At 43.7% G+C, this 26,342-nt stretch overlaps 1 protein-coding gene across 1 annotated transcript in view; it reads right to left on the reverse strand.

Annotated features, from left to right (window-relative positions):
• The window catches only part of DYNC1H1 (dynein cytoplasmic 1 heavy chain 1), a 2,031,190-nt gene that overhangs the window by 1,852,725 nt on the left and 152,123 nt on the right, over positions 1–26,342 (reverse strand). The window contains exons 13-17 of the mRNA XM_069637760.1: positions 14,714–14,890; positions 14,112–14,222; positions 13,918–14,037; positions 13,055–13,294; positions 6,904–7,059 (exon numbers count right to left, since the gene is read on the reverse strand). Coding sequence (XP_069493861.1) covers positions 6,904–7,059; positions 13,055–13,294; positions 13,918–14,037; positions 14,112–14,222; positions 14,714–14,890 — 804 coding nt within the window. The remainder of the gene's footprint in view (positions 1–6,903; positions 7,060–13,054; positions 13,295–13,917; positions 14,038–14,111; positions 14,223–14,713; positions 14,891–26,342) is intronic.

The following is a 26,342-nucleotide window of genomic DNA, read 5'->3' on the forward strand; positions in this document are numbered from 1 at the left end:
CTGTTTCCAAAGCCTCATCCACTGCTTTCCCGAAGAGGTTAGTCTCCTCAATGGGTTTATTAATGAGGGAGGCCTGAGTCTCAGGTCTAAATCTTGATGTATGCATCCAAGCGTGTCTTTTCAGTAGGGTCCCTTGAGCAAGCGACCTGCCTGCAGTTTCTGCAGTGTCCAAGGTGTTCTTCACCACATTCTGGTTAACTAGTCTTCCCTCCGTTACAATGGAGAGAAGCTAGGGAACCTCTTGGAGGCCTTCCTGGAGCAAATTCCATTGGGCATCAGCATAGCTTGCTAATAGGATAGTATTATTAGCAACACGTATAGTGTATGCGGCTGCTGACGTGACACGTTTGCCCAGGGCATACAGCCGCTTAGATTCCTTGTCCGGTGGTGATTCTCCCGTGGTAAGGGGTACCCCTGCCCTCTTTCGAGAGGTAGTCACTACCAGTGAATCTGGGATGGCGTGCCCTTTGATGTATAGAGGGTCGGAAGGGAAAGGGCGAAATAATTTTGACCCTCGGGTTCACTGCCTGTGTTTGAGCAGGTGACACCAATGACGGAGCTACCCTTCTCTTAACAGAGTTAAGGAGGCGGATGGATTGACTCGCCGGAGATTTTTCCTTAATGATATCCTCCACAAAATCCGGCTCCGGTACCGCCTCTTACCTGGCAATTTTAAAGTATTCAGCTGCTTTTTTCAACATGGAATTGAATGCCATTTGGTCATCTGCAGGAGAGGCCTGGCAAGCCGGGGTGGGCGGAGGAGTCTAGGCACAAAACATCAGAGTCTTGCTTTGTCCATGGGTCCCGACCTTCCTGCTGGGTTTCCTCCCAGTTGTCTATAGTATCCTGTTGGTCCTCAGTTTTGAAGAAAATAAGCTTCTTCATTATAGAGGTCTCTATATGTGTCCATCTGTACCACGTCTTCCTGTTGTAAAACAAGAGACTGATGCTCCTGAATTTGAAGGTTAGGGTCTACCCGAGCCCTTTTCGGGGGAGGATGATCAGAAGAACTGATAATCTGCTCCAGCCTATCCATACACCCTTCAAATGTTTCTATAGTCCATTAGAGGACCCAAACGGGCCTACATGAAGTGAAACGACGTTCTCTGCACTGCAGCGCCGAAAGGAGTCTCTCAGAGTGTCGGAAAGAGGCTCTCGACTATCCTCTTAAGCGTAATCAGAATCAGGAACCCAATCTGCAAAACTTTTTCCGCGGCCTGTCCCATAACCTTAGGCGGAATCGGGGTAAGGCCCACCGCCACCATAATTCTTCCGATGCTTCTTTCGATAGTAGCCGAATCGTTGTGAGACAATGGCTCCGATGATTTATCGGCAGTTGTAGTACCGTCCGCGGCACTAGAGGGCCTAGCGGTCGGTTTTCTGGGTAGAGGCCTAACTGTAGTAGTTTTCGGGCCTACTGAGGCCTTAGAAACCGTCAGGCTCCCGCACTTCGACGCATGTAGGTTTCGGAGTAGCGCCCTTAGTTTGTTTAGATTGCCCAGTCGCAAAACACTGCTGCGGGGAAGGAACGATCAGAGGGAACCAGTGAAGTTTTCAGCAGCCCTGTTGGCTTTCGCCTTTTGAGGAAGGCGCCGAAATTGGCGTAGGGGCTGTGTGCTTAGTGCGATGCGCTTGTACGCCCCTGTCGCTGGGCTTAGTCCCTGTAGCAAGACCAGAGTCGAGCCTTAAAGGGTCGGGGACGGCGTGGCGGTCCTAGAAGCATCCGCCTCAAGGTCTAACATCCAAAACTGACGTTTGGTCATCCGAAGTACCCCCGTCACTTTCAGCTGGCGTGGCGGTGGGGGCAAGGTGATTCCACGCGTGACATATCATACGCGGCCCACCACTTTACACAGCACTCCTTAAGGGTCTGAGGCCGAAGGAGTTTGCACGCCGTACATCGCTTCTTGTCGTGCTCCAAGGGGAGACAGGCGTTACACGTCCTGTGTTCGTCCTTCCAAGGATATCTGACCCTACACTTAGGGTAGAATCTAAAAGGAGTGTTTCCATAGCCAAAGGGAAGGATGACCAGACCAACCGGGAAAATAGGGGAAAGGAGGAAAGACATACTAAACATTATGGCCACCCCGACCCCACTCTCCCTGCTGTATAGGTCAGCCAGAAGGCCCGACATCATGGAAAATCCGTCCGCCGGATCTTAGGCGCTGAAATCCACATCCGTAGACGATTCCCCCGTAGTCTTCGTCAAAGCTGTTCTTGTTGGGCGAAGTAACTTAACGGGGAATAACCGACAAGTCGGTAAAGATAAACAATGTCTCTAGTCTCTAGTAAGAGCTCTGCTATAGGGCGACCAGTTAACTGGGAGGAAAAAAATATCTGAGGGACCTCAGCGCGTGAGGGATTTTGGATAAACCACACTTCACGATAGGGATAGTGTTACAGACACGCCTATGCAGACGTCCCCTTTCGGTCCCCGAAAGACAAGATGCAATACTCTGCAGTTACCACTGGATGTCGGACCATATGCACAGCATGTGATTCTAAGCAGATTAACAAGCATCAGAATCAGAAAGATCCTTACCTGTAATTTAAAAGAACATCAAGTTTTGTTTGGCATCACCGGCAATGTGTTAATTTTCCGCAGCTCTTTGTTACACTTCATATGCAATGTATAATTTAAGTGCCCGTCATGGAATGTTAGGAGCCCAACTACGCCCCAAAAACATAGGTAGGTGGAGTCTTTCTTGAGGCGGTGGCGCTTCAAGAAACCCATATATCTAAAATAGACAGGAACAAACTCCGCCTTCAGTACTATCCTACCATAATTGAAGCATGTGCTACAAACAAAACCAGTCAAGGAAGGCTCTGGTCTCCAGGTACTTCGCACACAGAAACATAAAGAGGGCAGATATGTATTTGCCGTCCTTAGGACATCCACTATCAACATAACGGTAGCAACTATATATGTTCCTATCCGAACTCTAGCCAGGATGGTTTTTTGAAACAGGTGCTGGGCTTACTGGAGGTATTCATGGAAGGAGAATGGTTAATTATGGGGGACTTTAACTTAACCTGGGACCCTACTCGAGACAGAAGCAGGCCAACACAGTATGCCTTACTCACTCCTTCACGTAGATAACATATATTTGAAAATCTATTGTTAGTAGACATATGGCTTTTGCTGAGGGGGAGGAAAAGGGCTAATCCTTTTATTGCTCACATGTCCACAGATCCTTTTGCTGTATTGATTATATCTGGGCCTCGGCCCCGTTGCTGGGGCACACATTCCATTACTACTCACCCAATCGCCCTTTCAGATCATGCACCAATCACGGTAGTACTGGATATCCCAATCATGAAATCTCAGCTGTGGTCCTGGAAATTTCCGCTGGCGCTCCTTCAAGATTTGGCATTTAGAAATGAAATAGCCACACACACTACTGAATATTTTGAATATGTCCGGGGAGACATCAGTATGGTTTGGGATTCATTTAAAGCCACCATGAGGGAAATTCTAATAGCAGCTGAGGCCAAAAGACGGAAACAAATGGCCACCGAAATAGAACTAGAGCTAGAGTTATCACAAATTATCCAAAAAAATTGTAACAAATACAGGCCCGGAATTGCAGAAGGCATTACGCGTTGCAGCTGGTAAATTAAATCTCCACCTCACAAGGAAAACTCATATTCCTTAAACTGAGGTATGATAAGAGCCAATAAAATTGACCGCTTCCTGGCAGCTAAACCTGGTCCAAAAATAGCCTCCCGGATCATCCAACAAATAAAATTGTCATCTGGGGAGATGACTTCTGAAACAACCGATATCGTAACGCAATTCCAAGTATTTTACTCTGACTTATAGAAATCTGATATACCGGACACCTACAGACAAACTAATTATTTAAAATTAATAGAGCTCCCCACACTTTCACATACAGAAAGTCAACTTTCAGAAAAATATATTACAACCAACAAGGTGCTCCGGGTCATTTGTGCACTTCCACTTAATAAGTCACCTAGCCCGAAGGGATTTCTAACCAGGTTTTATAAAACATACAGCGGCATTTTATCTCCCGTTCTTACTAGGCTGTTTAATTCCTTTTTGCATACAGGGCAAATATCGTCCCCCATAGAAGAAGCCAAAATAGTATTTGCTAAACCAGACAAAGATCCAACAAATTGCAGATCTTATCGCCCCATCGCACTTATCAATCTGGATGCAAATAATGTTACTAAAGTACTGGTCAACCGTATAGTATACATCTTACCATCATTAATACACAATGACCAGACAGGCTTTATTAAATCTAGGCAAACATAGGACAATGTACGTAGAGTAGGTCATATACTGGAGAAGGTAGAGAACCAGATCCCTGCAGTTCTTATTTTCATAGATGCAGCAAAAGCATTTGATTGCGTAGAGTGGTCTTTTCTTAACACTTGAGAAAATGGGTTTTGGTCCTAATTACATAAAATGGGTTAGAACAAACTATCAAAATCCCTCTGCGAGACCATTAATAAATGGTCATTTATCTGCCCCTATTATTTTGCAACGCGGTACGAAACAGGGGTGCCCCCTACTCCAATGTTATACGCGCTTCATCTGGGACCATTATTAGCCAGAATTTGACAATTGGAGGTGTTACATTTGGCAGAACCCAATATAAAATGTTGGCTTACGCAGATATGCTGCTTATTGCCACTGATCAGTCTAAAACGATACCTGAAGCTGTAAAAGAACTTACAGAATTTGGCACAGTGGCTGGGTTGAAAATTAACGTGCAGAAGTCAGAGATTCTGAACTTGTCTATCACCCAGGGACGTTGCTCTCTTGCAGTCACAGATACGGCTCGGATGGGCACAAGAGCATATCACTTTTTTGGGGATTCATATCACGTAAACCTTGGCAGGGTTATACGCAGCAAACTATCCCCCCCTCCCGCCTGAAAAGGGATATAGAATTGCAACTAAAAAAGTGGGATCTGCTCACTATATCATGGTTGGGCCGTATAATTTCAGTGAACACGGTAACTCTCCCTAGGGTACTTTAATGGGCAGTGCTTGAAATAAATAAAGTTCTATTATCAATTTTTTGTAAAATACATAAGGCCATTTCAACCTTTATGTGGCAAAACAATTCCCCCCCGAATCGCTCTCACTACTTTGATGTTACCCTCAAATAATGGGGGTGAGGGACTTCCAAATGTTTTGATATATTTTCTGGTGGCGCAACTTAGAGTCATTAAATAATGGTCCTCGAATTCGGCTGAGAAAAGTTAGGGACAAATGGAATTGGCCTTGGGTGGCTCCTGATTAAATGAGGTTCTATGGATGCCAAGCGTGGATCGCCCAATGAACATACACTTGAGTGAAATTATACACACAAAAAAATATCTGGGATGAGGCAATTCGAAAACACGCATTAACATTGTATCCTTCACCTCTACCCCCTCTCTTCTTTAACCCATAATTCAACCCGGGGTTGGAACCGAAGGCATTGAAGGAATGGAAGAAGGAATGGAAGAAGGCTGGTTGTGTGAAGGTGCAAGACATGTTTGAGGGAGGCACTGTGAAACCATTTACTCAATGTAAACAAGAATTGGGACTTCAGGAAAGCAATTAGCAGCATTGCTTGTAATCTCTCAGAATTGGAAACAAAAAGAATCACCTCAATTAGCAGACTGTTTTGCAAAAGTGTGGAACTTTGTATCACTTGAACGTATGACGTATTCTTTACAGGGGGACCACTCCATGTTCGCAGAAGACTGGACAATCATTCTCAAATGTTTATATAAAGACTTGAACATTCAGTACTGCCCTCAAAGACTACGCCTGTTGGGCATTGCTTGATATGTTGATCAAAAACGTGGTTGTCGGAAGAATCTACTCCTTCATTGCTCTCTCTTTTTTGGTTGATGTTAAAGTGTATTCATGCAACATTCAGGCGAGGGTCGAGGTGGGGTGGGATGGGCTGGGATGTGGTGGCAGGCAACTGTTTGGGATTTAACTTTAACCTTGAAAAATCAACAAAAAAAAAATAAAGCAGTATCATACATGCCAACGAATCCCTTGTTATTGTCATCTCAATTTCATCAAGTATTTTCTAAAATTTGTTTAGATTGACAAGGTCAAAGGGCGTGCCGAGAGCTTGCATGGGCTTATGATCTTATATTCCGTCACCCATTGTGATAATCAGTTGTAGATAATCCTACCAAAGATGTACCTTTCACACAGGAACCGCTTGACTGCTACACTTGGCATCCAGGCTAAAAAGTCCCTAAATGAGTAATAGGGTCATTTGTAGCAAGCTCAACAAGTTATCCGCCATGCTAAAAAGGGCTGCTTGAACACATTGAGTCCAATATACAACCACACAACACTACTTCAACTATAACCAACCACAAGACCATATTGGGAATCTGACTTTATGAAACACTCACCAATACAGTCGCAATATAATTTGCACACCAAATTTCCGGGCCTCTTCAATCTACCTGTTGGATTAACCGCGTTCTAAAAGACCTCAACCCTTGCCCTCAGCCCCCTACGTCTTCCTTCATAACTATGTTGTTCTAACCCTCTACACACTTCATACCTCTCAAACTTTCTCCCTATTTCCTCTTCCAACAGATCACGGTATAGGTAGCCCATGCGGGGCAACATTACGTCAACACCCAGACAAGACTATGCACGGTGAAATCACTACAGAGGTGATTTTGTGCAGTATAAAACCTTTATAACATAACATGCTACTTTATTTGCCTGAAAGCAATTACATTTGTGAAATGTGTCTATGCTACTTAACCATCACACAAATAAAAAGTTAGCATCAGTACGAGAAAACCTAAGCAACATTTGCTCAATTCAGGTCTATTAAGTAGTAAGAACTTTTAAAATATCCACCACTTACAGAACATTCTAGCAGAGTTGTGTAAAACATACCTGCACGCGCTCTTCACTGCCACTGAGCAGTCCAGTATCAGTCAGCTCCAGGGCTTCCTTTGCCTTTGCACATTTTTCACGATCATCTTTCAATCTACTGAATTTTCCTTCATAAATGGTAAGTGCTTGAAGCGCTTCTTCGGGGCGCAGACTTCCCTGAATAACGAAAAGCGCAATGAATTAATTACTCCAGAGGCCCGTACAAGTTATGTATTAAAATCTCATTTCTAGGGCTTTACAATTTAACAGTCCTATGAATATAGAATTGTGCGCAATGGAAGAACTATTAGGTGCGTAAATATTGGCAAGTGTGCAGCCTAATTCTTTTAATTTTGTCTATGCAAGTTACTGATGCAGCCTCGGAGCAAAGAAGAGCAAAAACAGTCAGTCAAACTTTTATTCGAATTTGCCCCTTCAAATTAAAATATATTACAACCATAAAATTGAAAAAAACAATTAATACAAAAGATATAAACAGTTCATAAGTAAGAACAAAGGAGAGCCGTGCTTGCAGCCTTTTAGGAACAGTTGCTGAATTTGTAAGGGTTAATTCTATAATTGGTGCCTTAAGATGCAATAAATAATACAAAAGGGAAACCCTACTCACAGCTTCAAGGTCATTTAGTGTGACCATAATACTCAATTAGGGCTTGAACTCAGTGACTTCTTCCTTAGCAGCCAGGTCCTATGGATATAGCGAGCTGACCCAAACACCACAAATGGGTCTGTGCTTTGCCTCAAAAACAATTATTAGCTTATCCAGGAGAGAATAGAGCAATTCACTAACCGCTATAAAATTGGTGTTTGTGAAGATTATTTTGGGTTCTGCTGTCCCATTTTATGGGGCCCCTAAACTATTTTCCTTCTTGCCAATCGTCCCCCCTTCTTCCTTTGGATTTTTCTTGGACGCTGAAAATGAGTGAGGTTTCTCTACCAGACGACCTTGCTGTATTACTTTTTCTGGGATATTGGGTCACCTTTTTTCCAGGTACCGGTGCTGAGAGGACGTCCCTGCACACTGACATCTACCTTTGTCTTAAGGTAGCACCCCTCACATTAAGTGAAGTGCCGCCTGGTGCTCCCATTTCTTTTTGGATGCCGTGTGTAGCCAATGTGCCTGCCAGTGCAGGATATTCCATCCTTTCTTTTAGGACGTGTATTTTTCCTAGGCAGCACAAAACAACTTCCATGGAGTGATGCGAGGACCCTTTGTTTGGGAGAATTCTCATTTCTGTGTTAATTCCCTTCTACCTTAGAGACCCCCAGCTCTTTTGCTGGACTTTAGGTATTTTAATGTTTATCCTGGAGTGAGACCTTTCTCACTCTCTCATGTATTTTTCTTTAAATCTGAACACTGTTTCTTTTGGTTTTGTAGTCTGACAAACTCCATAAGCATCATCTTTTTCTACTGTGACACCCAGCACCCCCAGTGCAGTGTCACAGATGAGTCCTTTGGATTTCTGTTAAGGTTTAAATACCTTCTTTGGGATAAACTATTGTTTTCAGGAGTAGTGAAGTGAAATTCTCTTTACTTAACTTTTTTCTCTTTGTAGACCCAGCACACACCATCCCACATGGAGCGCTGGGGGGATACTTAGTATCCCCATTTGTCTTTCTCATGTTACATGTTTATGTTACTCTTACTACAATTAATGGTTGGTGGCAGTGGTTTATTTTTCTAACCATTGTGCATTTTTACCGCAGGCTGAATCCTCAGCTGCAGTATTGCACCCACGGATGCCCATTTCTTGTTTGTAAGGTCCTTCTTGAGATTTACTCTGCGTGCCAAATCAAGTGTGGCTCCTTAGTTAGTTTTGTCTTTGGTGGGATTCACTGGTGAAGCCCGCCTCTGGCTCCAGCAAGTCGGGGAGGGCAGGGCAGGGCAGGAAGCAAGGGAGGGTCCCGAAACTCCCTCTACTTAGTCTCCTTGGTTACAGGAATGCACCCAAAGGTGATTGGCTGACTGTCCTTGGAGGAAAGCCACCCTGCTGTGTGAGCGACAGCTAGGCTGCGAAAGGGAATTGCATAAAAGGCAAGGTCTTTTGCAAGGAAGAAAGTCGACCACTGTACAAAGAAAGCGAAGAAGAAACTGGAAGAGAAGCTTGCTGCACCCTCTTGGACCGTTGGTTTGCCCGGTGAAGCCCTGCTGCAGTGCTGAAGCTCCGAATTGCTAATCAACTAGAGAAGCCCGGAAAAGATTACTTCTCCCCTTGGGTTGGTGTGATCAACTGACCCCAAGACGAACTTTACTGGAACCCCTCTCCCTGCTGGCTGTACTTCTTCGCTGCTGCTGGTACCGAGTGCCAGGGGACAGGAACACCAGAATCGAGTGCATCGCTTTTATGCCGGACCCGAGCTCTAGGAAGATCATCCAGACTTCCTCAAATCAGGATACCCCAAGCCTGAGCCACCTCAACATAGTGCTGAACCCCAGAAGCAAGGGAAGCCCACAAGGTGACCAAGAACAGCGGTGGTGCCATTTGCTGGTAGCTGAAACCACAAAGTGCCACTGAACTTCAAACCGTAGTGCAGGAGTCCCCAGACGTCCACCCTCTTGTCCCCACGACTAAGGCCCAAGAACAACAGGATCTGCAGAACTACAACAGGAATAGAAGCCAGCAGGAACCTTTTCTTCAGACTCAAGGTACTGTGTAACTAGGGGTACTTACCTCTTGTGTGTAGCTTGCTTGCTCTCACTGGAGTAAATAGTCAATGAGCACAATACAATGTGTCCTCTTTTTTGTGATGGGGGCTTGTTGGGAGAGGACTACAACGGGTAAAGATGTGAACGGGAGATTCTACAACAAGCTACCGTTTGATGTTGCACTGTAGGTTGGAGACCTGACCTAACTCAAGGCTCGATTTTGAAATCATCTTTATCACCATATATTAAAGACGAAATGGTCGGGCTAACAAAAATATATTAAAATGTATTCAATAAAAAGCATTCTAAAAATCAGACCACTTGGTCACATTTGCAAATCAAAACACAAAACATGTTTTTCACCACAGAACATAATCTCGTTATTCAATAATGGTATTCTGGTAGCTATGTTGGTCTATACAACTGTACACAAAACTACAGTGATGTTAGTAACCTACAGGTGACTTTTCAGAACAATTCATTTTCATATCTTGAAAAAATCCCCCAATCTGTTGTGTCGACAGAGTTCGTCCGTTTCCAGCCTTATTATTGAACACACGTTGGCCTTTATCAGTTGCTCAACAAACGTTTGGTCACCCGTGTAAGGCTTTCTTCAGGACACAAGACCCATCGGATCTGCACAGACACTACCAGATCTCTGCTAGTCGTCTCAGAAAAGGAAAAGCCTTTTGTGCAACTTTGTGTGATGCAGGCGCACACACACCACGAACTGACCATGTAATAGACTGGGGCTAAAAGAAACCAGAACAGACACGTTTTTCGTGACAGACGCCGAACACATCAGCTTTATTAGCAAGAGATTCCTGTTGTGTTTCTTCGATATGACGATGTTTCGCAATACCATTAGAAACTCGCAGATACGTTGGTACAGCATGAAATAAGACTCTAGAAACAACATCTCACACCCCGAATTAGGGGTCTTGTGTCCTGAAGAAAGCCTTACACGGGTGACCAAACATTTGTTGAACAACCGATAAAGGCCAACATGTGTTCAATAATAAGGCTGGAAACAGACTAACTGTTGACGCAACAGATTGGGGGATTTTTTCAAGATATGAAAATGAATTGTTCTGAAAAGTCACCTATAGGTTACTAACATCACCATTGTTTTGTGTACAGTTGTATAGACCAACATAGTTAAAAGGATACCATTATTGAATAACCAGATTATGTTCTGTGGTGAAAAACATGTTTTGTGTTTTGATTTGCAAATGTGACCAAGTGGTCTGATTTTTAGAATGCTTTTTATTGAATACATGTTGATATATTTTTGTTTGCCAGACCATTTCATCTTTAATATATGGTGATAAAGATTATTTCAAAATCGTGCCTAGGGTTAGGTCATGTCTCCAACCTATAGTGCAACATCGAAGGGTAGTTGCTCTCACTAGAGACTTGCATTTGCTGCCCCTTGCAGAGTTGCTTGCATCTTTGCCCTTCACAAGTCACCTTGCTTGTGCTCCAACAATGATGAAACAAAACTCTTTAACATTGTGCAAGACTTTTGTGCCATCTTCAAGAAATGCCTCAGCTCCCCTACACTTTGCTCAATTGACATTGGCTATCCTGGCTCCCTGAAGACTCTTCTTACCCTCGGACTTGGTGTTGATCTGTCCCTCCAGAAAGTCATACATACTTTACTTGTATAGCTGGGAAAGGGTTAACCTATATTTCACTGCAGGATTGAAAAGTGCTTACCTGTTTGAGAAACTTTTTAACGTTAACCTTTGTTTCTTTCCCTAACATATTCCTTTTTCCATTACTCCAGTATTACATTTAAGTGTTAACGTGATATATCAATGTCGACAGTGTCCTAGCAATTGAAGTCACCCGAGGGTGTAGGAAGTGTGTGTGTCATCCAAAAAGGGTATCTACTTACTTGAACTGGATAAGTGTTTTTAAGTGTATTTTATTGTTGCACATCGCACATTTTAAAGAAGGCTTAGAACGGACTGTTAAATTAATAAAATAATTATTTAATCAAGAAACCTTGAGTATAAGTGTTATTTGAACGCTTGTCACTGTGAACCTCTATGTTGCATCCCTACAGCTTACACTGACCCCTCTTGCGATAAGCCTGGCTGCTCAGTCACTCTACCAACCTGTGTAGTACAGGCCTATACCAAAGGTTGGGTTACCTTTTGCCAAGAGGACAAGGCTGGTGTAGTCTCCCAGAGGGTTACCACATACAATCTTGCCAAACCACCTTTGAGTCCTCTTTTACAATTATGTTACTTTTCGTAACAGGTTGGTGGCAATCATTACTTGTTTTACCATTTTGTGAACAGAATTATTTGCTGACTTTTTAGTCATGGTGATGCATAGTTTGGAGGCAACTTAATCAAACTCCTTTCCCTATAATTTATTATGCTTGCAAAGTCGTAACAAAATGTTATATTTTTTTTTTTTTACTTGTATTTAATCAAATGATTTTTACAAGTTTGCTTTCGTAGAAATTCAAGTTTGTAGACAGGTTTAAGGCAAGTTAAAACACCAGCTGCCCTATTGGTGCCTCGCAGCGTATATTATATATACTTCCCGGCAAAGACCGAAAATCGTTTTTTTATTTTTATATGAATAGGTTATTCACAAAAATGCCTTTTGGAGGCTCATACTAAAAATTGGCCCTATGCTTGTTTTAAGCACTTTTGAAGATAGCATGGCCTTTTTTAGATTCCCCCTTCTGTCTTTCCAGGTGGGTGAGGATCTCCTTCTTAATACACCTTTGTTGGCTCTCATAGGAAGTCCATGAAGATTGACAGGTTGTGTTCCATCTAGCAGGAAGTGGGTAAGGTGGCTGTCTGCTTTTAACTCCTATTCCTCCAGAGATAATTCTAGGCAGGTTATCGGAGACATGCTGTCAATACAATTTCTACAAATGCTAAGTGACTTAAATACATCTGGATCAAAACAGATGTAGGCGGTCTCCAAATATGGCTGAGCTTAAATCTTTACCAAAGTTTTCGTTCACAGCTAATGACATCCATGAACAATTAACTGAATTTGCTACGGTGTTTTTACTGCAGGTATTTTAACCATGGACATTTTCACTGTGGTGTTTTCCACACGGACTGTTTTGCATTTAAAAGACATATGTGTTGTGTATTTGCAGTAGAGGATTGAGGTTGGTGGGGTTTGGTTGGTTACATGGGGATTTGGAACGGCTTTGGTGAAATCACAGTGAAAATTCCTACGTTCAAAATAGCTGTGGTGAAAACATGTGAAACCACTGAATGAATCTTAGGTCTCGGTTTATAACTGACATTACTGTTGGGTCTTTATTTGTATGCCCCCAAAGCAAATATAAAGCATGTAGCTGCATGTGACATATAGGCACTGTACACATTCTACCAAATGAATTAGATTAGAGGCAATGATATACAATTAATAGAGCAAATAATGGGACATGGGTTGTAACTTGAGTTATTTGTCCTGGACTTGTAATTTTCCGTTACATAGTGAAAGCCAATGTTGTAGATAACTTACAGCAACAGGTTTTGTCTTCTCCCAGTCAGTCAGCAGATCAATTGATCGACTTTCCACAGCACGGTCCTCCTGAACAATCTTCATTTGAAGATTGGCCACTTGCTGTTGAATAGCCGAATCCTTTCTCCTCATAATGTCGTTGAAGGCACCCCATTCACCTTCAATGTTGTCAATGTACAGCCAGGAAGAGGGGAACTGGAATCTTTGCTTTTCAAGCAGTCGTTGGCCATTACGATAAAGCTGAAATAGAATTTTAAAACTTTGAGAAATAGGCAAGTGTGTTTCATACAAAATTATTTAACATTACTCAAAATGCACAGATTTCACGAACTAGAAAAATGGCTACCTTTTCACAAATTATGGTGCAGGACCTTGTGAGCGAGTATACAGATGTTCATCTTGCTGTTGAAGTGTTTCAATGTTAGGTGGACAATTGTGAAACTTCTGTGAAATTGTGCATTACCAAATTATTGCTTGGTGTCAACATGATGAATAATCCAAGATGACCACAGAGAACCAGTAAATAAACAACTACAACTGAACAACACCTAAATGCTGTGGAGTCTACCAACTTTCCTCATTCCTGCCGACACTAATGACCTTTCAAAGTCAGATTTCAAAAAGGTAACTGCACTCGCATGTGAAAAATGATTTGAGAAGAATGTTCTACTGTTAAAAAATCTGCAGGTATAACCAATTCTCATTTTCTTTTATAAAAGTGAGCAGATTCCGATCATATATATTATGCAAAAGGCCTTAAAGATAACTTTCAGCAGAAAAATCTATTAGGAAAGGAGACATTTGGTTGAAATGGTCGCCAAGACATACCATCTAATAAGGCTACTTTTTTTTTTAGAGCATACCTCAACTTGCTTTTCAAATTGTTTGATTTTCCGTTTGAGGGATTGTACATATGTGATAAATGTCACTGCATCAGATGTACTTGCAGTATCCACCGAGTGTTGCTCCAATTCTTGTCGGGACTATAAAAGAAAAAAACAAATTGAAATATGCATGGTTGTAGACTAGCAAAAGAAAAATAGTAAAAATATCTTACCTTGGAAATTTGTGAATGAAACTCGGTCATGTTCTGGCCAAGCATTTGCCCAAACTTGCTGAGAACCTCCTTATGCCAGGAATCATATTTCAGATTTACTTTTGATTGCACCTGCAAAGAAAGAAAAATGAGGCACCTCAGACAGACAACGGGCAACTTTGTATTGGATCCGACAGCACTCAGTTAAGAGGAAGACTCCAAGGCGACAATGCCATATGTGAGCAAGTGCTTGCTGCCAAACCTGGAGATATCTAGCTCTTTCTGGAACTTCAAATATGTCCCATTAGCATTCAAAGACTGTGTGGGGTTTCTGTACATGATCATTTACATTATCTTGCTTCATGCGGGTTAGTTACTGTGCATCAAAATGTCATTGGTCATTTCCAAACAAAGACAGTTTCTTGAAAAAGAACGACACTAAATAAAATCTCAATCAAAGCCTTCCATAGGATATTAATCAGCACACTACTTTTTAAGAGACAATACATTAAGAGTTTTTGTTCTAGACAAATGGCTTCAACCTAGCGATTTCTTAAGAAGCATGCAATAATTGAAATGTATAATGTGGCATTGAATATAAACAGAAATAAAATAAATCGTACCTTTCCATAATCAATGATAACTGGGCCAAATTCTTTCCGGGTTTCTGCATTATCAAATGTTCCTCTGGCCTTCCTAATCTGAACGAGCAGCGCTTGCCATTTGGTTAAATCTTCTCCAAGACGATTATAGATATTTTCAGCCTGCATATCCCAAAGGCACTGGTACTGCAGCCAAACCTGTGCATTCAAATGGAATAAGCCTTAGTAACCCTTTATTTTTTTCTCATGCCCACCAATAGATCTGAACACCTGTAGAACATACTGTAGAGCTTACAGTCATAGACTACCAGTCCTATGGTGTAGTGACAGAACTTCGGAAAGCCACCTTTGGTGAACAGGGCTACACTTCTTAGATTCGGCCTGAACTACCCAAAAGGTATGGTAGCAACAGATGAGCAGCAAGGCTTAGTCTAAGGAGGGAGGAGGGCTTGTTAAGACCGTTTTTCTAAAGCCCACCCCCAAAGGGACTTTATAAAACTATACCTTGGGCAATACAGAAACTCCAACTATTAGTATAAGGCTGTACTACTCAAAGTTGTGGTAGCTGTGGCAGAGCAGGCAGCTATGGCAGAGCAGCCAGTCTTCTCTTAGGAGGGAGAGGGCTGTAGATGGGTACAAAGTACTTGTAGCATACATAGGTATTAGGTAGGTATACCAGCAGGTGAGACTCTTAAACTATCCTTTGGTGTACAAGGGTGGTCAGTCAAACTTATATATTTATTTTGTGGTCCGGGAATAAAAAAAAAAAAAAAAAAAAAAAAGGGGGGGGTGGGGAGGTTGGGGGGAACCCCCCCATTTCGAATAAAAAACGTCAAAATAAAATTCGACATTTTTTTTTCTACATTTATTTTTCGACATTTTGACTTTCTACATTTTGTCTCTCTACATTATCACTATAAACCGTGTACAAGCACCAACTCTTACTACAAGAGTCTGTACTACCCAAAGGATTGGTAGAATGGCAGCGAGCCAGGCTCATCTTATGATAAGTATGTGAGCTGTAGGTAAGTGCACTGAACCCATTCAATACAATAGTCCAAAGAAACCGTTACACACAAAGTTATATTAAAATATACATGTATATGTATATACACAAGGCAGGGTAGGTAAATACTTATTTAGACTAACCAATACACATGGAATTAAATAATTTTTCATAGGTGACTGCTTCAATAGTAGTTGCTTGCGCTTACAATAGAGTGCTGGGGGGATACAATGAATCCCCTTTCTTACTTACCTGTAACATTTTTTATGCAATTGCAAGTTTGCTTGAATGGCTGTTGGCAGTGGTTTTACCTCCATGGTTTAGTAATTTTTACTTCAAAGCTGTTAATTCAGCCTCGGGAATGCAAAAAAGGGCCATCATTTTTCTAAAATAGTCGGCTCCTTTTTATGACATTTCTTGCTGGTTTGTATTTGGAGGTCTTCCCCTGCCATTCTAGGCAGGAACGACTCTGGTGGGAGTTTTGCCTTCAGGGGGGAATCGTTTATATTCCCTGCAGAGGCTCCAGAGTGTCTGAGAAGGCAGGAAGCGAGGGAGGAGGCCAAAACTCTGCACCCTTTTGTCTTTTACCTTGCCTGAAAGTAACAAACTCCCAGTGGTGGGCTGGCTGACCTGATTGGACAGCCAGACCGCCCTTCTCTGTAAAATGCAGAGAGAGAGATTGCATACGTTGTGCTGTAGTTCCTGTTAAATACTCCTAACCTGGAAGCTGCTGACAAGTCTACCACTGAATCGGAAGATGAAGAAAACACGCCTGAGACAATTTCCAGCAACCGGAGAGCCTGCTGTTTAACCAGAGCCTGCTGTAATCCTTCCTTCCAAAAGACCTGGGGACTCCAAAAACGACCCCGACCCAGAGCCTGTTGAGACCCACTAAACCCAAGACCTGCATGCATTTTGAGCCTCCCACAATGTGCTGCAACCTTTCTAAGCTGCAATACCCAAGTACCCTGGGACCTCGAGCCACCAGATGGTGCATGGTCTTCTGAATTCAAAATTGAGCTAAAACTTTGGTATCATCCTGTGGTACCTCAAGAGACACCATTTAAGTCCTTGAAGTCCCCTCGCCCGAGTGTTGGACCAGATTAGTACAAGCATCCGACCAGAGATATTCAGTCTTCTCCTGGCTCTTGAAAAGGAAAACAAAACCAGAGCTCCATCCAGCCGCGAAGAAACTCTTTCCTGTTATGTTATCAGAATTTGTAATGGTCACGGTCACCCAAGGGCATCATGGTGCGAAGGACACAGTCAACAAAAGGCTAACAGTAACCTAAAAGAGTCAAGTTTTTAAGAGATGGCCAAGTGGTTCTCGACATTTGATCCCTGCTGCAAAATCCCTTCCAGGGTCCTGTCTTCAGTCTTCATGGCAAGGAATTCATCGGCCAGTTTTTGGCTGTAGATCCTTAAGTCTGTTGAGGTACTGGGTTGGCTGGGGTATTTACTTACCTTAAGCTTTTGTGATTCCTATGTAGCTTTGGGGTGTTTCTTGTGATAGGGAGTCATCTCTTCCATTTCACCCAGGGCCACTGCTGGAATCCTCCTAAGATGTCTTCTCAGAAGTCCCTGGGCCATAACCAACTCTAAAGGGAAATACTTACTTGTTTGAAGAGACTTCCTCAGGAACTCCGACTTTCACTGCAACTGAACCCTATCTCACCATGCCTACAGCTGGCACCTAGAACATTAGGCTCCCTCTTCTGCCTCAGATAACTCATGCAATAGACAAGGGAAGGACTGGATAAGAAAAGGATTCTGCCTTGAAAAGTATAACAAGTTACTTACTTTTAAAATAGTTTGTTGTGCAACTGTTCACTCTCAGTTACCAAGTTCTTACTTACCTTGAATGTGTGTTGTGCCATTCTGAAAAGGTATAAATAAGGTTGTTTTACTCACCTGTTAATCTGTTGTACCTCTTTCCAAAAGTAATGCTGTTGGCTTCACTCGACTATAATTTATCAGAATATTGGTGTACAAGTTCACCAACAGGTCTTACTTCCCCCTGGCCTGCTTACAGCCCATCTAAACTAAGTCTGCCTTGGTTTTTGCTTTCCCTGGTCGGTTATGCAGATTCTAAAAAAGTCTTAGGTTTATACCTATTTTTAAGTTGCTGGTAGCTCCTTTAAAAAGTATATGTGTTTTACTTACTTTGAATAGCTGTTTGCAATTCTTAATATGTTACTGTGGGTTTTACTTACCTTGTGCCATCCAAAACATAAGTAATTGTATTTATAATAAACCTTTATTTGTTATAATACTTCTAGTTAAGTGTTTCTGTTGAACTCTTGGTCGCGATCTGAAACACTTGTGTACGAGTGCAATAGAAATAAAAATATCAATATACTACAAGTTCTTTGTACCTTTCTAAAGCTGTCTCTCCCTCCTGAGATAAGCCTGGATGCTGTGTCTACAGTATCAAATACTCAGGTGGTACAGCCTTAAACTAAGAGTAGAGTTGTGTATTGTCTAAGTTGTATGATTTTGCTTAGCACTTAAATGGAATTCAGAAAAAAAGTGTTCTTTTAAAAAATAAAAATAAAAAAAACAAGCAAAGCAACTTTATTGGCATCTCAGTATTACAAACACCAAGGCCAGGTTAAACACAAACCAATGTGAATCCACTTTAACAATGGCCCCCACAAACGGAAAACCCCAAACGTGTACCCACCCCCCCCCTTCCTTCCCAACACATGCTTACATAATTTCTTGACCCAGGGTATGCGGAAAATGTTAAGGTCTGTCCCCACCGGCCTCAAACCCCCCCCTCCCCCCCGACCCTACCAGCTCTCCTCAAACCCCCACCCCCACTCAACCCTCTGATGCGGCCTCATTCCTGTCTACAATTGGCCGCCACCCTGTGCACACTCTAACTTGAGTTCCATCCACTACTGCTGCCCCATATTTCCCATCTTACCTCAAAGCCCTTTAATCACAGTTTAGGCCTCAAAGCTCATACCCGGACCTAAAACCTGCCCACTCCGCCTCAAGGACAGCCCCTCATGTATAACTGCCATGATCCTCTCCATTATATATATGTTCTTACCTGTACTTTTCCACTCCCCCTTGCCCGGGAGCAACAATCTTTTCCAATACATCGCTAAGCAACCCGACCCAGTTAGTAACAGAGAATGCAGCTTTTAGGCAAGAATTGATGTAGTAACCCTGTGGGAGACCACACCAGCCTTGTCCTCTTGGTATTGGGTAACCCAACCATTGGCATAGGTCTATACTACACAAGTTGGTAGTGTGACTGAACAACCAGACTTCTCTCAAGAGGGGTAAATGTGAGCTGCAGCATCGAAATCCACAAATACAAGTATCCAAATAACACTCACACTCCAGGTTTTCTAGTAAAAGAATTATTTAACGGTCCGTTTTAAATATGCATTCTTTAAAAAGGGCAATGTGCAACAATAAACATACACTTCAAAATTCTTTCTCAGAATCAAGGCAAAGCAGGACGATACTCTTTAGAGATGCTTCATACACACTTCCTACACCACGGGGTGACTTCACTAACTAGGACAGTATTGGCATGTATGTATCACTTTTAAAATCCCCCAATGAAGTCTAGATAAAACCTTTCCCAGCAATATCAATTAAAAAGCAATTATCACCTATGATGGATAGTTGGAATCAAAGTCAATGGGTTAGAAGAGTCTGCAGGGAGCCAGGACAGCCAAAGTCAATTTTTAAACAAAGTCTATGCAGCTAAGGCACTTTTTAGATTAGCACAAAAGTATTGCACAAAGTTAGAGAGTTTGTTGTAGAAAATAACTGTTGGGCCCCAAGCTGGGAGGCTGGTGAAAAGTTAGAGAGTTAGTGTTAACTCTAGAACGCAGCTACTGCAAATCTCAACGAGACAAGCAACAAACAAAGAGGTAAGTACCCCCCCCGAGTCAGATCAGTACCTTAGGTTAGAAAAAGAGGATCCAGCTGGCTTCTGTCCTCGTTGCAGATCCTGTGTTCCTGGGCTTCAGTCGTGGGGACAAGAGGGAGGACGTCTGGAGGACTCCTGCACAGCAGTTCGGAGGTCGGCAGCATTTACAGGCTTTCAATTCAGCGGCACTTTTCTTGCTTCAGCTACCGGCAAAAAGCACCACCGCAGATCTTGGACACTTGATGGGCTTCCATCGCTGCTTGAGTCTGTTAGGGAGAATTCGCAAAATGTGCCGATTCCTCCCACCTTAGAGCCCTCCAGCTCTTTTAAACTTTGGGACTTTGAACTTTTTTATTCTGTTTGTTTTCTGTGTTGATTTCTTTGGTTATGGAGTTTAGACAACTCCATAGGCATCATCCTTTCATGTGTGTCACACAGCACCCTCAGTGCAGTGACACAGGGAAACCTTTCCAGGCTTTACCCAAGGTTTAAATACCTTCTCTGGGATGAACTACTGTTTTCCCAGAGAAAGTAAAGTGAAATTGACTACTAGTTTTTTCAAATTCCTAGACCCAGCACCTACTGTCTTACGATAGAGTGCTGGAGGGGTTACCTTGTGTGACCTGTGTCTAGATACTAATGTAGCAGTCAAATGCTAGCCCTTCCTCTCGAAATGGCTGGTGGCAGTGGTTTTACAACAAATTACCATGGTTTTTCCCTACCGCGAACACCGATGGCGTTAAATCGCGGCGGCCATGTTTTTCAAGATGACGTCTGAGCTCCCTTTCTTTAAACAGGTCCTGATCTTTTTTCGCCATTTCTTTTTGGAAAGACCCTTCTAGTGTTTGTCTCTGTATGCCAAACCAGGTTTGGTCCCTTTGTTCCTACGCCTTTGGCGGGCTTCAGGACTGAAGACCGCCTCTGGCACCACAGTGTCTGGGGTGGGGATGAAGTGAGGGAGGTGCCCCAAACTCCGTGCTTAGTCTCCTAGCAGACCCAAATTCACTCTGGCGTGATTTGTTGGCTGACTGTCCGGCAAGGTGGGACCAATCAACTCGTAAGCCACCTGCATACCATTCTAAGAACTGGTTGCATTTTCCTCAGAGTGCTGCAGGAAACCGAATAGCCAGGGTGAGGGACACAAGTTTGTGTGCTTGACTACAGCTACTGGAATTGAAGATTTGCCAAGTGCCAGCTTTGACCTGTCCAAGTGCAGTGCAGGAGTCCCCCAACGTCCTCCCTCTTGTCCCCATGACCGAGGCTCAGGAACAGCTTGGAACTTTGACAACTTGCAGGCATAGTCAGCTTGTGACCCAACATATGAATCTTTCTTTTACAAACTACCTCTGAGAACTTTGGCAAAGACTTTTCTGTTTAACTACCAGAACTGCTTTATCTTATACAAGACTTTAGCCCATTGACTTTGGCCTAACCTATTGCATTGAATCGGCTCCTCTGGTGAACTCAAACTATTTGCACTGTCTAAGAGTAACTAATCTTTTTATTAACCTATGCCTTTTTGCTCCTCCTTCAAAGTAGTTTAAATGCCTCAGACCAGTACCATGTAACATACTGAAGTATATTTTTGTGTGATATAGATTGCCTCCTTCTAGTGAATGTTTTATGACTGACTGTTGAATAAATTAATGAGTGTTTAACCAAGAAACCTTGAGTGTAAGAGTTTATTTGAATACTTGTGATTGTAGACCTCTGTGTAACATCCTTACAGCTCACATTCCCTCTTGAGATAAGCCTGGCTGCTCAGCTCCCCTACCAAAAACTGTAGTACAGACTTATACCAAAGGTTGGTTTTGCTTACACCTGTAGTTCTAGTTGTGTGTGGTGGTCCCAAAGGGTACTGGATACAAACTCTGCCTAACAGTTGCGTTTAGGGGTACAGAGTACACACCTTTGAAGGAATGAGAAATCTTTTTTTGATTGATTCTATTTTTGATGCCTCCTCTCCTGAGCGGAGACAGCACTTGGCTGACTCAAAGGAAATTAATCCTAAAAAGCAAGCACATGCTTCTGATTTACGGGTAGCCAACAGGGCCACTAACAAAGACTCTGCGGCAACTCACAAGAAGGCAGAAGGGAAGCAGCACAAGAAAGAGTAAAGAGAATTCTAATTCCCACCATCCAAAAGAGGGCCACAAACACAGCAAGGATAAATTCAATGGGAAACCTGGTAGGTCTAGTGAACCCTCTGGTGCCAAACCAGAAGGCGGTCAACAGAAACCCCGATTCCAGAGAACATTTGGGTAATGTTTTGTATGTGGGTCTGTAGATCATGTGAAAGAAGATCCCAGATTAAAGGGTACACCTTCAGGGGTAAACACTGCCTCCTTAGCCTTCATCCCTGAGGGAGAAGCACAATGGCAAGTGCACACTTACAATTACTGGCTGAAGACCCCATTGGAGTTCAACCCAGTGAATCTTTGGTGTAACCTGGGTCTGTGGGAACAGAATGTGGTCGTTTATAACTCCATTCCAGATAACGCCAAAGAAAATTATAAGGACAGTGTTCTTGTAAATGGTCAGGAAGCCCCTGCCATCAGAGACCCTGGGTCAAGCATTACAGTGGTTGATTAAAGCTTTTTCAAATCAGACGATGTGGCTAAGGCACCCAAAGGTCCCACTAAACCTGCAGGAGGATATATCCAAATGGTTCCTATTCTGCCAGCTCTCATCCAGTGCAATAATATGACTGTTAGAATTCCTGTTGGTGTACAGAATGAAGTGCCAGGTAGAGTTCTTTTGGGAAATGACTTGAAAACTCTTGGAGTAGTGTCTAGTAGCCCCAGGCCTCCAGCAAAAAGAAGCAGGAGCAAACAAGATTGACCAGAGAGGCAACCTTGAGAGACTCAGTTTGAGGGAGGGCGAGGTAGCTCTAAAGATGGACAATTTCAAAGATCGAGAAAGAAGGAACAATCTGAGATTTTTGGTGGATTCCAGAAAAAGATGGTGAAACATGAGACCTGCAGAGAACCATTCATGAGATGGTGAAAACGCTGTTTGGCTATGAGAACATGGATGAGCACAAACTTAAGAGGGTCCATCGAGAGGGAGCTCTGTGGCCCTGGGTAACTTAAAGGTGGTTAATCTATCAAGACTTCTCGGCACTTGGAGAAGAGGCGCTTATGTGCCCCCCACATGAAGTGGCTTAACGAGCGGGGGGGGAGGGGGCAAGATATTGATGGGGGTTCCCCTTCTCCAACTCCTTTGAAGTTGAGGGCTACAACTACAAACTGGTGACCGAGGAGGATATAAGAATGGTCATAGAAGAGTTAATGGGAGGAGACGGGCCAAAATTGGCTGACGAAGACAAAGGCCAGGAAGACAAGCGATATCGCATAACTTATAAGTTAGTCCCCTTTCCTCCATACTGCATGGACGTCCCTTCCAAGTGACGGGAGACGGAACCTTTTTCCCTAGAAAAAAAAACCTTCATCCCCTTTAAATTTAGAGGCGAGCAGGGGTGCGAACCAGGAAGCATTTGCTGCCACGACTCCGCCCTCTGGTGCCACACCTCAGTCCCCATTGACGCGTTGACAACAGATTTAACATTGCATAATGACACCAGTATTATTTAGGGGGGAGTTTGGTGGGACGTATGGAGGAAAGGGGACCAAGAGTATGTTAGGCACTATGGTGAATAACTTATAATTACTCTTACGTCCCGTCCCCTTTCCTCCATACAGCATGGGCGATTACAACTGAATGTAGCCCAAGGGTGGAGAGGAGACCCTCCTTAAGCAAATAGGTCCCAGAGAACCGCCTGTCCAAAAGCTGCATCAGATCTAGAGCCGGCATCCAAACAGTAATGCTTGCAGAAAGCCAAGGGAGTGGCCCAAGTGGCTGCCCTGCTTATGACTTGCCAAGGGACATGGTGCTGAAATGCGATGGCCGTTGCCTTTGCCCTGACTGTGTGGGTGCGCATGTTGGCCGGAAGTGGCTTGTGCTGGCCCTCGTACGCTTCCTTTATGGCCGAGACCATCCAGTGGGATATGGAGGCCTGGTAGCCTGGTCTTGAGCCTCCGAAAGCAACAAACGGGGCGTCCAAATGCGGAAGCCCTCGGTCCTGTACAAGTAAAAGTTCAGGGCTCGCCTGACATCCAGGCAGTGCAGCACACTCTGTGCTTCGTCCTTGGGATCGGCAAAGAATGTAGGAAGGACTATTTCCTCGTTCAAGTGGAAAGCAGGCGGCACCTTGGACAGAAATGCTGGGTGTGGCCGCAGGACTACTTTGTCCCTGTGAAAGTTAGTATATGGTTCCGAGGCGACCAGCGCCTGCATTTCGCCAACTATGAGCCGAGGTAAGGCCGACTAGTAAGGCCATCTTGCTGGGGACCAGCCTGATGTCCACGGATGCCAGTGACTCAAACAGTTTGTGCGCCAGGGTACCCAAGACTATGTTGAGGTCCCACACGGGGTGCAGCCTCTTGACGGGCAGGTAGAGCCTTGGGAGCCTCGTCAAATGTTTGACGATAGTGTTGGAGGAGGAGAAGATCCCCCTCCTCAGAGTTCCTGTAAGCCCCGATGGCTGCGAGGTATGTACGGCAAGTGTCCACCTGCACACCAGAGTGGGAGCGATGCGCCGAAAAGAGAAGCATGTCGTCCAAAGTACATGCCAGGGGGTCGATTTCCTTGGAGTCTGCCCAGTGGCAAAAAATCTGGTCCATTTACTTTTATACTGGGCCCTGGTAGCCTTGCTCCTTGCGCCTTGTATGATTTCCAGATTAGCATGCGAGAGGCGGAGTTGCTGGAGCGTTACCTGCTCAGGTACCACGCTTTGAGGGCTAGTTCTTGTGGCGCGGGGTGGATGACCCTGCCCCCCTGCTGCGCCAGAAGATGTGCTGGGCCCGTCGGGAGGTGAATCAGAGGCTTCTCCGAGAGGCTGAGCAGCTCCGAAAACCATGGCCTGGCCGGTCACCATGGAGCTACTAGAATGATGTTGAGTTGGCGAGACTCCTTGATCTTGCAAATCACTGTGAATCAGCGGAGTGGGCTGGAAGGAGTAAGCCGGGGCCCTGTCCCTGCCAGGAGGCGAACCGAGGACCCCTCTTGTGGTATCGCTCTGCAATTTCCACGGGTCACAAACCCATACAAGGGGCACCAGCCGGAGAACATCACCTCGTTTGCAGATTGCCTAAAAGGTGTCGGGCTTACAGTTCCGCCACCGGCCCATTATGATAAACTGCGGGACGTCAGTGTGCTTAATCTTTTTCTTTCTTGGCCGACTAATGAGAATCTATCACGTACGGCTCTCTCGGGCAAGCTCACTACCTTGCTTTGTCTGGTTTCCTGTAGGAGAGTTTCGGGCGTTAGATATCTGGACCTAGCGGGCAGGTCTTTTTCTCCAGACGGTATTGTTTTTCACATAAGAAGGACCAAGTGTGACACAAAGGTGATTTCCTACCCAGCTTTCAGGGAACAGCCCAAACTTTGTTTGGTTCAATGTCTGAAAGCCTACTAAAAAGTGACAGCTCCACTCAGAACCTCGCCTAATGGTCATCTTCTTATAGCCATTCGCAAGACCCACAGAGCAGTATCAGCCCCTACTTTAGCACGCTGGGTGCACTGGACCCTAGGTCAAGCAGGGATAGACACTCTGCAATTCGGCGCCCATTCTGTTAGAGAAGGTATGGCTTCCAAAGCCTTCCAGGTTGGTGTTCGCTTAGAGGACATCATGAGAATGACAGATTGGGCAGGAGTCAATATTGAAAGAATTCTGCCTGAAACCGGTAGAGCAGCCTGCTTGGATTGTGGTAAGTAAGCTTTGAACTAGCATAAGGGGAGCCTCTGGTCTTGACATAGAATAAAGGTTTTCCATAATAATTTACTAGAAAGTCATAATTCTATTAAAGACAGTGAGGCGAGCATTATCCCACCCAGCGAAGGAAAAGGGTCGCACATCACTCTACAGTATTTATTAAGCATTGTAACAGACCATTGGTAAAAGAGTTTTCATACATAGTCATATTCTAATGCAATATTCTTTTCCTTCCCACCCCGCAAGGGAACAAGGGTTATTATATACATGAAGTAATTTTGGTTCTGTATTTTTTCTTGACAGCATCTACAGACAAGGCGGCTAATCAACTGTTCGACACAGAATCTTCTGGTTGACTGCAGTGGTGTTTCTACTTGTTATGAACGGACAGCCAAGTTCGCAGCCTCGAAAGAGGAAGTTACGTCTTGTTCAAGACTGTTTATGGGGATACATGCGCACCCATTGGAGGACTAGGGGCACAGGACCATGGATGCTAGATGACCTTTGGGAGCATCATGGGAAATGCATTTTTTTCAACCTTTCAGGAACTTTTATGGGCTTGGGATTTATTTGGAATGGTTTAAAGTCATGTTTGTTATATGTCTGTAGCATCTCCATTACGAATATCTTTATATGTGCGGTGCACAAAATATCTTGCTGCTGAGCTTTTTCCTATATGAAATATTAAATGGAGAAGCATAATGCTTGCCTCCGTGTCTTTAATAGAATTAAGACTTTCTAGCAAATTACTATGGAAAATCTTCATTGTATGTGGTAGTCCCAGAGGGTACTGTGTGCAATTCTTCCTAACACCTGAATGATAAAAAGCCAAAAAAGGAAGACAAAGAAGTAGTATCCGCATGTGGATTTGAATGGCCGAAGTCAAACCCAGGAGCGCTGGTGAATTCGGCATGTTCCCGTTGATGCGGAAAAAGGGACTGGGGTGTGGCACCGGAGGGCGTAGTCAGGGCAGCAA

Source organism: Ambystoma mexicanum, chromosome 14, assembly GCF_040938575.1.
Source record: "Ambystoma mexicanum isolate Mex_15411 chromosome 14, UKY_AmexF1_1, whole genome shotgun sequence".
NCBI lineage: Eukaryota > Metazoa > Chordata > Amphibia > Caudata > Ambystomatidae > Ambystoma > Ambystoma mexicanum.